The sequence below is a fragment of the Equus caballus genome, chromosome 5 (assembly GCF_041296265.1).
Source record: "Equus caballus isolate H_3958 breed thoroughbred chromosome 5, TB-T2T, whole genome shotgun sequence".
In the NCBI taxonomy this organism is placed as follows: Eukaryota; Metazoa; Chordata; class Mammalia; order Perissodactyla; family Equidae; genus Equus; species Equus caballus.
Window position 1 is genome coordinate 104,046,804 of NC_091688.1, and position 13,688 is coordinate 104,060,491.

The 13,688-nt window shown below is 44.0% G+C and overlaps 1 protein-coding gene across 25 annotated transcripts in view; it reads right to left on the bottom strand.

The window, feature by feature from the left end:
* NFIA (nuclear factor I A) overlaps positions 1 to 13,688 on the bottom strand; it is a 520,959-nt gene that overhangs the window by 110,598 nt on the left and 396,673 nt on the right. For all 25 annotated transcript variants that reach the window (XR_011438921.1, XR_011438924.1, XR_011438925.1 and 22 more), the window contains one exon: positions 5,542 to 5,616. Coding sequence is in view for 17 of the 25 variants with exons in the window: in XM_070267567.1 (XP_070123668.1) it covers positions 5,542 to 5,616 (75 nt within the window). In the remaining 8 variants the exon portion in view is untranslated. The remainder of the gene's footprint in view (positions 1 to 5,541; positions 5,617 to 13,688) is intronic.

A 13,688-nucleotide genomic window follows, 5' to 3' on the forward strand; every position in this document is an offset into this window, starting at 1 on the left:
GCCACAGCTCACGCTGGGGCTGTGGTCTATGTTTATTATAATCTTTTTGTTTCTTCCTTTAAATGCTCAAGCCCAAATGGTTTCTTTTGAAAGAAGAGCTTGCTTAAAAATATAACCCATTTTAAAAATTAATTTCCATGCAATGATCACAGCTGTCGTGTTACTTAACAGGAGAACCAATAGGCCACTTGTTCAGAACAGAAAGTTTCAGGTCAATTCCACTTTAACAAAGATCTAAAATCCTGCAACTCTTTAAATGGCACCCCAAGGGGCCAGATGTCTGGAATCTCTTATCCTATATCAACTTCCTCAGGAGTCCTCCTTTGCAAGAACATTTTGTAATTTTCAAGTTTGGGCTTGTTCCTATCAAAGAGCTTCATTTTCTGATTGTGCCTGGGAGCTGAGTTAATTCTGTTGTGGTAGTTCATCACGTCAGGTTAGAATATTGCCAACAGTTCTTACTGAATTGCTGGCCAGAAAACCCAAGTGTATGGATACAGGTCCTCAAAGACACATGAAGGACCCAGAGACCTAAATAGGCTTAAAAACGACCTGCAGTTTGGCTCTTGACGACCAACGATTCCTGTGTGAGAGTTAAAGTGCGCACATTCCTAAGGCAGAAAGCAGCCACTAGGGTGCCACCTCATGCCAGGCTGCGGCAAACGCCTGGCTCCACTCCCCGCTCCACTGACAAACAGTTCAGGAATCCTGTAGCACCAGCAGCTCAGCCTTGTGGCAGAGCCAGGACAATTCGGCTGCTGGATTTTAATAGATTCTGCAGCCATGCAACAGGAACCAAAATCAGTCTGGGTTACTCAGAGTGGTTTTCACACCCAAAGATTCTAAGGCTGGCCACAGTGTACTGAGAACCCTGGCTTTTCAAAATTCCAGCGCCATGAAGTCATCCCCGCCACAAGCTTACTTAACCCTTGCAGCCGGCTCAGTGCACAAACCACTGCTGGAAAATGAGAACCCGCCAGGCCAGAGTCACAACGGCCTGTGTGTATTTGTGGTTTTCCTCTTTCTCAGCGAAGTATTTAAAGGTTTCAGAGTCACTCCACCAACTTCAAGTAAAATAGTGAGCACTTTGGAAGGAAATGGGCAGAAGTAGTGGATTTTCTGGGAGGACTTTCTAGGTTCATAGCAGGCAGGATATTTGACAGCCTCAAAGCATACCCTTTGAGGACAACACTGGTGCAAAATAAACAAGAGTGAGTGCAGGCAGGGAGAGCTATCTAAGAGCATCATTTAGCAGCTAGTCGAGTGGGCTCTCTTTGTAACAACTTCCTGGGAGAGAGACCCATCTGAAAACGCTTCTAGAGGGCTTTGTTTGAAAATGCAGCATCATGTAAGAGCCATCTCAACAGATGGTTCCTGTCTCTTTCCTCGCAGGATCATGCTAAAACAACTCCAGTGATTCTGAACCACACGGTTAGCACTTGTAAACCCCCCCTCCCCCAAAGCAGAGGGGACTTCTCTCTTTCTCTCTGGCACAGTGTCTAGTGGTCTGTACTCCCCGTCACTCCCCCAAACATAGCAAAATATAACTAGAATGACTTTCAGATGGTCCTATCACATGGGGAAGAGGCAGGAAGAGAACTGATATGCATTTTCTTTTCTGCTACAGTACTTTCTTCACTGTGAAGGAAAAGAGAACTCTCCTGCCTTTCATGGACTCTAAATAACACAAAAAAATCAAAAGGTAGGTAGGCAGGCAGGAGAAAAGGGTGAGATGGAACTAGTGGAGACTGCACCAGGAGCCGGCCCCCGATTCCAACATCCCCGCACATCTGATCAGCATAATTTCATGTCAAGCAACTCAGCCGCCCGACCCTCCTGCCTCTGAGTGTGCGAGGCAAGGCCACAGCTTGCTCTTGGTGTTTCTGCCGCTGCCACTCTGTCGTTACACGTTATAAACACAAACTTAGCACGTATGGATTTCAGTGAATCCTCCTGAGGAAATACTGAAATAGCACCTCCCTCCTCTATTAAATTTACAAGGAGGAAAACTAAAAACAGAAACTAACTGGAAACCTGGGGAAAGTAAATATTTATATTAGCAAATTTAAAAATTGAATACTAAAGATACAGAAAAAGGGAATATTTTCAAGCTAAGGCCACCATTAGCATGAAATTTCTAGGCCACATATGTGGTCGTAACTAGGTGTGATTGGGGGTCTCAGTGGGGCTGGGATAGGTAAGAAGAGGTTAAGAAGAAATTTGCAACACAGCGAAGAATTCTAAGATGCTGAGGCCATGAAAAACACCTAGATAAAAGGCAAAACCACAGAAAGAGTTCACAGATCCCTGGCTGGGGATGGGGAGATGAGGAGGCAGAGCAGAGGGATGTTCAGGGCAGTGAAACTACTCCGTATGATACTATAACGATAGATACATGTCATTATGCATTTGTCCAAACCCACTGAATGTACAGCCCCGAGAGTGAGCCCTAATGTAAGCCACGGACTCCAGTTGATAACAGTGTGTCAATATCAGCTCATCAACTATAACAAATGTGCCACACCAACAACAGATGTTAATAATAGGGGAGACTGTATGGCGGGTATATTGAAATTCCGAAATTGTAAACCTAAAACTGCTCTCAAAAATAAAGCGTATTCATTTAAAAAAAATCATACCTGAAAACAAATCCAGGAAAAATATTTTTAATTAAGTATTTTACTTCTTTTGGTTTATACTTTAATAGTTTTAACCTTTTTTTAATGCACGAATTAATAACTAAAAGTTTATCAATTCTAACATGAAATGGTTATTCAATAGAAGTACAGAATCACTGGATTTTGCTTAGTTCTGTAACACAAGTATAGGAGAAGTCACGACAAAAATGTCTGCAGTCAGCTAGCTGAGTACAGCAAAGTAAAAAGGCAAGTTCCTTAAGCTCTCTGAGCACCACGATTTCCTTCATCCGTAAAAGTGACAATAACAGCAACCGTGGGACGGCTGAGATGATGCCTACAAAGAGCCCAGCACAGAGCCTGCTACGTGGTGTATGCTTTCTCCATGTCGGCTCCCATCATGGACCATTTTCGTGTTCCAGCACGCTCCTAACAGAGCGAACATCACATGTTTAATCAAACTGTGTGCTGGTCAGCTCACTTCTATCTCCAGGTTGCAGAACGCACCCCAGCCCCACTCAGCTGCAGGCAGCGGGCGCACCACTCAAACGGTCGGGGCAGTGCTGCGAGGAACGGCGAAGGACTTCGACTCTGTCGTGCAGCTGGAGCATTAAGTCTTTCAGGAAGGTGTGTGGCTGAGGAAACACGAGCTGGGGGATCCCCACCCTAGCGGCCAAGGCAACCCTGAGACGCACACCCTGAGAAACCTGGATTAAAGATCTGCAAGAGGAGGGGTCTGGATGGCAGCTTGGCCTGAAGCCATGGTCTAGCTGACACAGCCCAGTCCCTCTCTTGCCAAATGGTTACAGTCAGCACGAGGCCCCGTGTGAGTGAGTCCTCGAGCGATTACACAGCAGTGTGCAGAATCAAAAAGCATTCCGGAGCAGAAGGAGGCCCATGACGCCAGGCATCAGCAACACAGCCCCCAGAGGGGACAGGAAACAAACCAGGGCTCTCTGCAAATCCCGACTGCAGCGGCCACGCCCTCTGGCAGGCCTGCAGGCAGGTCTAGAACTCACTTGGCAACCTGCCGTCATGGACTGAAGGGAGGTCTGATCAAGCTTGGAACTGACAAGCCTGGGGATGTGAGACCTTACAGGGACACAGGAAAGGCAGAAGAAGGGGCAAGACTCTTCTTATATGACACCAGGCTCAGGACACAATGGTCGTGAAGACCCAATGCCAGCCTCAGGGCAGCTGGGCATGGTGAAGAGGCCTTGTGCTCCAACCTCAGAGCTAAAGGATTTTCTTTGCTAAGGCCTGTTTAGATCCTAGTAAGGGCTCGAGGGCTGTATTTCCCTGTAATGCCACCCTGACAGTTATATTCTGATGTATAGACTCTATATTACTATCAAAATTGTAAGGAAATGTGGGATAGAGATCATTTTTAAAAGTCTTAAAAAGTAAAAAAAACATATATACAAATGCATTGTTATTTGTCTATGGTGAATAACTGGCTAACCAGCTGTGTGAGGGCAGCACAAAACACATCCCAGTGTCCAAGGCTTCACTGGATGGTCCTTCCTAATACTGCAGCAACTTCTCTGTCCCAGCGGACACCCAGCCACTCCTAATGCCTCATTCCTTAGGGCTCCGACTCCCTACACCAGAACACCCCAGCATCAATCGAGAGCCTCTGACTCCAGAATTCCAGCACCCATGGGTGCCCTCCGCTGTTGCCCTGTCTCGTCTCACAATGTAGATTCTTCAGATTCCCTTGGGCCAGAGTAAGAGTATGGATTTTAGCACTACACAGACTTAGCTCAACCATTTACCCATTGTTTGACTTTGGGTAAAACCACTTAAATAGACCTGCAATTTAACACAGTGTAAAAATGTGGGTAATTTCTTATGTGACAAGTTTACTGCAAGGATTAACTCATGCAGCATCCATGAAAACCTAGCACAGTGTCCAGCAGATAGTGAGTGCTCAAGTCATTAGATTCTCTACCTAGCCCTCAACCTCCAGATCCCCTGCCCCACCTTGTACCCGACTTTCTAGTTTCTTAAGGATTTTCTAGCTTTAGGAAATAAGAACAGACAGAATCCGAGCCATGAGAGCAGGTGGCTAGGCTTGCTGGACCCAACATCTTGTCAAGAGACTGACTGGCTTACTCGGCCGCTCTCGCAAGACTGTAACACAGTGGACGGGGCCATCACCTTGAGAGGAGAATATTTATTTTCACTCCACCTCATTCCACAAAGCATTTGATGCAGCTTGAAACCAATGTTAACAATGTAAATTTTATCTACAAGTGGTATTTTCAAGTAGGAGGGGGATAAAAAGTGAAATTTTAATATTTGGTATTTATCTTTTCCTTTCATTATTGGGACCCAGAACATCATAGTCGTTGTAGGTGTGCTTTTAAATAAAACAAAGACGTCTTCGAGGGCAGGCAACAGTGTGTGTGTGAGAGACGGAAAGAGAGGGAGAGCCCTATACCTTCTCCCTGGACTGTCTGCTGATGTCACAGCAAACACAGTCCATGACCCTCTGATCAATGAATGGGGGAGACACTTACCCTCAATTCACTCTTGTTGGTGACTATTGACAAGCTGGTAATGATCTGGCTGTACTGTGCCACTCATGCTGAGGGCACTGGCATTCTCTAAAGGTCAAAAACAAATTCTTCTAAAATGCAGAATTTCTTAGACGTCAGGGAAGACTCAGTATTTTTTTAACCAGGTTCACATCATAAACCAGGGAATATGTGAGACACCCAGGGTTTCGGTTCTTTAATTTTTCCTGATTTAAATTCTTGGCTCTCAAACAAACTGCACGGGGAATTCTTCCAGAGGGGGATGGAAAGGGGATTCTGAAAGCGGTGTGTCTCCGGCGGGCCTGGGCAGAAAGCAGCACAAACCGGAGCAGATCAGCCTGAGTCAAAGGTGACACGGTACTCACTCTGCGACACTCTCACCAGCTCCGTCACACTGAAAACACCTGATGTGACAAAACTGTCCTGGAAGCCCAGATGTCCTGGAGGAACAAAACAAAAGAAACGACGTCACAGACAGAAGACACCTGACAACGGAAGTCTAAACATTAGCTTCACTGTGATTAAAAAACGTGGTGTCTAATTTCACATTCTGCTTGGTATACAGTTCACGGGGGATGTGCAGTCATTCAGTTACGTGGATGGCTTTTGCTTTGAATCTGGAGGTTATGGAAAGCTATGACACAACAACTAGGTGGTGTTTGAAACGGTTTAAAAAAACTCGACAGGAAATCTAACACAATAGACTATTAAAAACAAATGGTCACCTTGGCTGACCTCTAGGACCTTAACATGCGGATGAAAACAGCCTACCTAAGAATCAGCCGGAACGGCTAAACTCCACAACAGCTCCTAAACGTTAATCTTTAAAAACACATCTGACTGGGATTAGCTATCCATTCATTCAAATCAAACAAGAGTTAAAGATATTCCCTTCATTTCTAGAGGCACCACAGGGTGAATCTTAAAAAGCCAGACTAGAGAAAGCAAGCCCCGAACCCTTGAAATAAGAAAACAAATTCTTCTGAGCACGAATAAAAACTTAGATTTGTCTCAAAAGAGTTTTTTGTGGATTTTTTTTGAGAAAAGATAATAAATCAATGGTTCAAAATGACAACCTTTGAATTTTGTATCTGCTTCATTTTTGCTTGATAGAATTAATTTCCTTTAAGATATTAGACATTACATCTATTATCAAGTGCTTATTTATTTTTATGGTATATTCAGGAACAGAAAACTTATAAATGGCAAGGAACACATAATTTATGACACATCGATTCCCCCTCTGCCTCTCAAGTTTCCTGACTCTGTGAGTCTCACGGAGGTGGCATCTCATGGAGTGACCGGCCCTCTGTAGGTTAGCGTAATCACCTGCTTTAAAATTGGGGCCAAGGAGAAGCTGTTGGCTGAAGGGATTTTTAAAATAACTGTTCTTTGAAATAAGAAACATACATTTAAGAAATGCAACATAAGAAAGTAGGCCAATCTAAATATATAACAAACAATCCATCCAAATAAGATTTATGTTATTGATAAAAGCTAGATTTTTGCCCATTACTAAGGGGAAGCAAGTCTACCTGTGGCAGTATTTATGCACCAGTAAATGTGTTAACCATCTATCATGCAAATAAACACATGCAAAAAATCACCACGTTTTGGAGGATTACAAATGGACCTACAAATTCTATTTTTTCTTTTGGTTACATTGGACTTTTGCATAAGAAAGATTTTCTTTACTGAGATTTAAAGGAAAAATCTAATTTTTAGGATATGCAATAATCACAAATTGCTTTTTAAAATAGAATGGCAAAATTTCATTTGAAGAAGTGCTTAAGAAATTTCACTTTTCAAAACCACTCGTACCCAAGTATTTACTGACTTGTGTTTTTTTTTTTAAAGATTTTATTTTTTCCTTTTTCTCCCCAAAGCCCCCCGGTACATAGTTGTGTATTCTTCGTTGTGGGTTCCTCTAGTTGTGGCATGTGGGACGCTGCCTCAGCGTGGTCTGACGAGCAGTGCCATGTCCGCGCCCAGGATTCGAACCGACGAAACACTGGGCCGCCTGCAGCGGAGCGCGCGAACGTAACCACTCGGCCACGGGGCCAGCCCCTTTACTGACTTGTTTTTGAAAAGCGCCTGAAAAGGTGTTGTCTCTTGGATTAAGACAACTGAGAAGTAAAAATAAATTAAAAAAAAAGAAATTCTCTAACAAGGTCTTGGGAAAACAGACAATAACATTTCTTTCTATCGTGACAATTTGAACATCACATTCATCCCACAGACCATAACAAAGGACACCCGATCACACTGCACATTAAGTGTGACTTGAACCACAGGTAACAACAGCAAGGAGACCCACAGCTGAGCGGGGGAGCCTGGCTTGGTCCCCAGCTCCCGCTCTTCTCCATCCGCATCATCTGCTTGCAGGCTGATACTTGTTTCACTGCCAAGCTTTGAAACTCCTCATTTTAAGGACGACTTAACATGAATTTTCGTAGAGTGAATGTGAACACACGCACTTTAATCCTGCCCCCAAAAGAAGCAGCAATATATTTTGCAAACACGTGTGGTCTGGCAGAAGGACTTAGGAGGGAAAACCCCCGAATTCATCCCTTCAAACCGCCCTCCTGTCCTGATGGCCCCTTTTCCTTTGGCCACCTCTCAGATGTTGATGTCCTCCAGGCTGGCACTCATCTCTTCTTATATACACACTCCCTCGGTTATTCACTCTATTTCCATGCTACCAGCTACCAGTCTTGACTGAAAACTAGAATAACGTTAGTTTCCTTCACCACCGTATTAACGCTTGGAACAAAGTAGCAAGTAGGTGAATACTTGCTGAATGAGTGGACAAATGAATCCATAGGCCAATGACTCTCCAATCTTTATCCTTTGCCAAGATCTCTCTTCTGGATTCCAAACACATAAATCAAAATGTTTATGGGAATTTCTATCCAGATGGCCCACGGGTATCCTAGGAGCCAACACGTCCAAAGCTGAGCTCATTTTCTTCTCCCCCAAAATATTCTTACTCTTCTGAGTTCCCTACCTTCAATGAACTATCCACTGTTCATTTTGTTTTCTATGTTTTGGTGTTGTCCCTGACTCCCGCCTCTTATAAACACCCACATTCAACTATTCCCCACTGATTCCACTTCTTACTATTTCTTGACTCTCTGTGTGTCTCCAATTCCTATACAACTACGGCTCAGGCTCTTCCCATTTCCCCAGCATACAGGGACAGCCTGGTAACCATGTTCTGCATCATCAGTCTTGGCTTCTCCTTCGTCCATTCTCCACTCTGCAGCCAGAGCTGTCTCACTAACCGACAAATCTGACGACTTATTCATTTATTCAACACATATGTATTGAGCACATACTGGGTGCCGGCCATTGTGCTAAGGGTTTGAGATACAGTCCTTATCTTTAGAGAATTTACAGTCTAGGATTACAGACAACTGAAAATCTAAAACAAGTTATTTTAAAAATTATAAATGGTATAAATGATATGAAGAAAAGAAAACAGGAAAAAGTTTAGAAAAGCAGTCAAGGAAGGTTTCTCTTAAGAGCATGACATCTGAAAGACACTAAGGAGAAAGCCAGAAAAAGAAAAGGGAATGGCCGTTCAGGCAGAGGGATTGGCATGTGCAAAGGCCGAGGGAGGAAAGAGGGAGGTGTTGGGGAGTCTGCAACAAATCCACTGTGTTCCTGCAAGAGCTCCACAGAGAGTTCAGGGCACAGTGCAACCTCTTCTGCACGGGGCACAACCTCCAGCAACTCTCTGTTTTCTTCTCTAGGCTCATTTTCATCTCGTGTCTTTCACTTCCAGCCCTATCCCTTGGCCTAAGGGAATACATGCTCCTTCCTTACCCTGGTCACCTCTTCTCCCACACTGCTCCCTCCTGAACTGCCTGTTCTTTCTACTCTTTGCTTGGCCACCACGGTCCTACTTGGCTGTGAGCACTCAGCTTTGCTGTCCTCTCTACTGGAGCTTCTTTGTTACCCCTCCTGCTGGCGCAGACTCCTGTCCCTCTTCTCAGCATGGACCAATGCGCTCTGTCTAGCTCTTACCTGGGACTCAGCAGGTGGAACTGACATTTTGTCCTTTTCTCCTGTTAGGCTGTGAGCCCCAAGGGCAGGACGCGCTCCAGAGATGGCTCTGAGTGAACACAGCTCCAATGGGGCTCAAGGGCAGTTACTTTCCTTTTTATAAAAACGTTGACAGAACTTCTTAATTCTGTCTCTCTCTCTCATCTCTAGTAATATAGGCTGAACTAAAACGAACTGATGAGCATCTGGAAACTATAGCCAGGAACCATCCACGGGTCCCTCAGAACAAACAGAACAGGACAGATGGCCATTTTGACCAGGCTTTGATCAGAAGGTGCCATCAGGCTCCGTGATGGGAAAAGTGTGGGGGTGTCCTCTTGTGATTGTGGCTTATATTTGGGGAGACCAAGTAAAGAGATTTAAAGGGGAGCATTACTTAATGGACATAAGAGGCCAAAACAAAAGTCTCATCCTGAGCTTAAACCAGGACCTCATGTGGTCCCAGGAAAGTCACTGCGGAGCAACAGTGGGGTCCTCCTTCCCCGACAGCAACCTGCCTCCTAAGGCTTACATTTGTAGAATGTGTGTAATCTAGAAGGTGAGATATACGTGAATGTACAATAATCAGAAAAATACAAATAAAGAGTAGAACTGTCTCACAAGTCCTCATGTGACTACCTCTTCACAGTCGCATGAGATGACCAGAAAGCCCTGGCCACTTTATGTTTATAATATGTCCCCAAGGAGAGGTGTGTGTAAACATGCCATGTAACTTTAAATGACTATGACACTGGTTCTGTTCCCCCACCAATTATCTGGAAACCCACTAATGAACTCTAGAAGACAGCAACGAAAAACGAAACCTGAGAAACGATGGAAAAAATGACTTGGCTAACGTAATCACTAAGCAAACCCGAGCAGACCAATATTTCATTCTCACTAACATAAACCAAAGCAACAAATGACTTTCAGGGAAATAACACCCATCGGGGTGTTCTACTTACTGCAACATGAGAGAAAAATGGAAGAGAAAATGAAAAGGCAAATTTAAGTAATTCCAAATTTAGATGTTAGCATTAAAAGATCCTCAGGTGGAAAGCTGATTAAACATTCCTAAAACGTCCAAAATTTACATTTTGAAGAGGGCCTCTCAGAAAAGAGTACAAGACATATACTTTGGTTAAGCATGTCTTAGATGAAAAGCCAGACTGTGCAATGATCTGACTCTCTCCCTAGTTCTGAACTACCGTTCAGGGGCAATTGTATAGGAGATTGAAATGAGGAGCAGATCCTTTTTCATTTTATGTAAAATGGCTTAAAAAGTTCATTCCCTTAAGTCTTGTTCAGTGAATTCCCAATTAGAGGGCAGATTCAAGACCTTGGAGGCAGCCATACAGCAGGGAGAGATGAGACTTTCTAGGGGAGGCAGGAATGTAGAAAGCTCAGTCCTTCTGTGGGTGGTTGGGAAAGGCAGCTCTTCACCTGCATGACAGCAGCCGTTACTATGGAAGATGCCATTCCATGGGAACCAAATCTCATTTCATGAAGGGACTGAAAATCTGAACCTTTTAAAAGGCATGAAAGGAAAAAAGTTCGATTTGCAGAGACAAGTAACCTTGCGGAATTGTTCAGAGGTCAGGGAAGAAAGAGCTGGGAGCAACCATCCAGGGAGCTGGGCTGGCCTCTAAATCAAGTCTGAGTGCCCACGAAACAGAGTCGACATATCTGAGGAGGACGAGTTTTTGTTTGTCCTGTTAGAACAGCAAAGGGCTCTCAGCTCTCAATTATCAAACCTCATCTGGCTACTGGATACAGGCAAACTGTGACATACAGGCCATCTCACCAGAAAGAACACATCTCTATCCCATTCTCCCTTGGGAAACTGCTCCCATTGCTACTAAAAGACTGGCCAGTGGTCTGGCCTGTCCACGTTGCTGGTCTGACGTTGGCCTCTCTTCTCCTGACAGGCTCCCATCCCAGCTCTGCAGGCCTGCACACCGGGTGAGGGTAGTGCTGTGTCTCGTCTCCCACGGCCCACAGGGCCAGCCCAATCCCCACTCCAGGGGCGTAATCAATACTGGCGAACGTTATTCCGAGGAGTGACTAGAGAGCGCCTCAGCAGCAGCCGTCTGCAGCACAGTGGCAATCAGTCCTGCCTTACCTCCAGTGCCACATTACTTCTGTACTCTCTGTTTTGAAAATCTTAGAAAACAGGATTTTTGGAGGTGAGGTGGGGATATATTTCTGCTGACTCATTAAGCCCAAATTCTAGGATTTTGGTCTGATTTTTTACTACACGTTGACTATTTAAATTATTCTGCCATCCAGTGATGACAGGTGAGATACAGGTATGCCCGCTTTTAGAAAGTTCACTTTACACTACTTCGCTTTTACCAAAGATCTACATTAGTACTTGCTCTCACTAACAGAAAGAAATCCAAAAAGGATTTTCACTTCTGTGAAAATAGCCCTCTGTGTTAGTTTCACAGTGAGGCTGTACAGAGGCATCCCGCACCCCGCAGAGTGAGTCCCGGGAACCACACTCGTACCTCGGCCTCAGGCCGGCAGCTCTGAGCTGTGTCTGAGCATCTGTGTTTCGTCTCCATTTACTCTGTCTGTGCACCCATTAGCAAGATGCATCCTAAGGCAATTGTTTCTTTGCTTTACATCATTTCAGTTTATGAAAGGTTTCACAGGAATGGTCTACTTTTGAATAGAGGGGGAAACCTGTATTATTTATTTTTAGAACAATTCTTTATACTAAAACAAATGCTAAAAATTCACACATCTACTAAAAAGAACAGAATAGCAATAAAACTACATATACATTCTGTTTGTGTGATTAATCTTTACGATGCTGGAGGAAATTTCATTTGGAAGTCTACTTACGGTAAACAATAAAAGGTTAACACGTGGAGGTGGACTGAATAAAGCTGAAATACTCCTCTATCTAGAAAGTTGTGTCTGAGAATTTGTAAAACAAATGATATTTGTCAACTGATAACATGGATGAGGTGTTCTGAGTTGCTCAGATGAAAGGAGCATTATGAATGCATTTGTAGTACGTTGTGACTGCCATTCTGGTTTACCATAACACAGCAAGGAACTGTCACTAGAATGGGAATAATGCAGTCTTGGTTGAAAAGGATGAGTCAAAAAGAGGCATTAGAAGTGTGTGACGTGGGACTTACGTACTGCTGAATTCCTACTTTTGTTACTCCGAATTTCCCTGCCCTGCTCAGGTGCTGCTATTCAATACAGGTACCTAATCTGTGTTTTTTGTTATTTGTTCATCCATATCCATAAAGATAAAAGTCAACATTTGCTCTACTACTTTCATTCAACAAATATTTACTGACTGCTTATTATATGGCGAGCACAGTCCTAGGTCCTGGGGATACAACAAGAAACAAACACAAGGTCTCCACTCTCAGGGGCTTACATTCCCCGTCAAGGAATACGTTTATGTCAAGATTTCCAGGAATGTATTTATCTAAAATTGGGTCTTTTATCAAGGCCTTTCAAGGAAAACCTTAACAACTAGCAAAGACTACTGCAGTGTCCTTCTGTGCCGAGTCTGCTGGCTGTCCACACATACTCATGGTTGACAGCTACACACCACACTTGCCAGCCTCCCATAACAGTTAGCAGTGGCCACTACGGGAGGGAAAGTGAAGAGAAGTGGTACAAGCAACTTCTATCCCACCTGCCTGAGAGGAAATTTCTGCCATGGACACTCTCTCCTCCTCCTTTTAGGAGCTAGAACTGTTTTGACCATGCAGACAAAGATAATGCCCATGGGATGGCAGAGCAGTGAGACAGAAGGAACCCGGACCCTCAATGACAACGAGGAGTGGTCCACCCTGTCAGCTTGGCCGGTTCACCCAGGAGAGTGACCAAAAAGGAAAATAGATTCAATATGTTTTGACCATGTCTACTTTCCATCTCTTTGTTATAGCAGCCTAGTATTTACCGTAACCAACATAAGTGCTAACCTTCCCCTTTCGCATCTAAAGGGTCACAAATCAGCAGCCCACAGGCCAATTCCAGTCTGCAAACATATTTTGCTTGGTTAGCACAATACTAAATTTTTTCTTTTTTGCACATGAATGTTTATAAACTGGGCATGAGTTTATAAATGTATCACACTCCCCAATATTCTTTATTTCATTTATTTAAATGATCTGTAAGGCCCTTGTGGGCACATAAATCTGTGATGTCTGCTGGTATTTTCTCTCCAACCTACTCACACAGTAGGGAGAAGATGGATGCATGGTAGGTGTCTTTCGTCTGGTAAAAAATCCCAGCAGTATTTCATGATTTCTTGGAGAATTAAGTTTAGACTTCTTAATAGGTATTTAAAGTCCTTCAAAATCTGGCCTCTGGGACACTTTTTCAGTGTTTCAGGTGGCAGCTGCAGTAACACCCAATAGTCTCTCCACGCTGCAGCCCAGAGGCCCACCGGCTGTTCTCCATGTGACATGTTCCATCCTCCACATCAGGG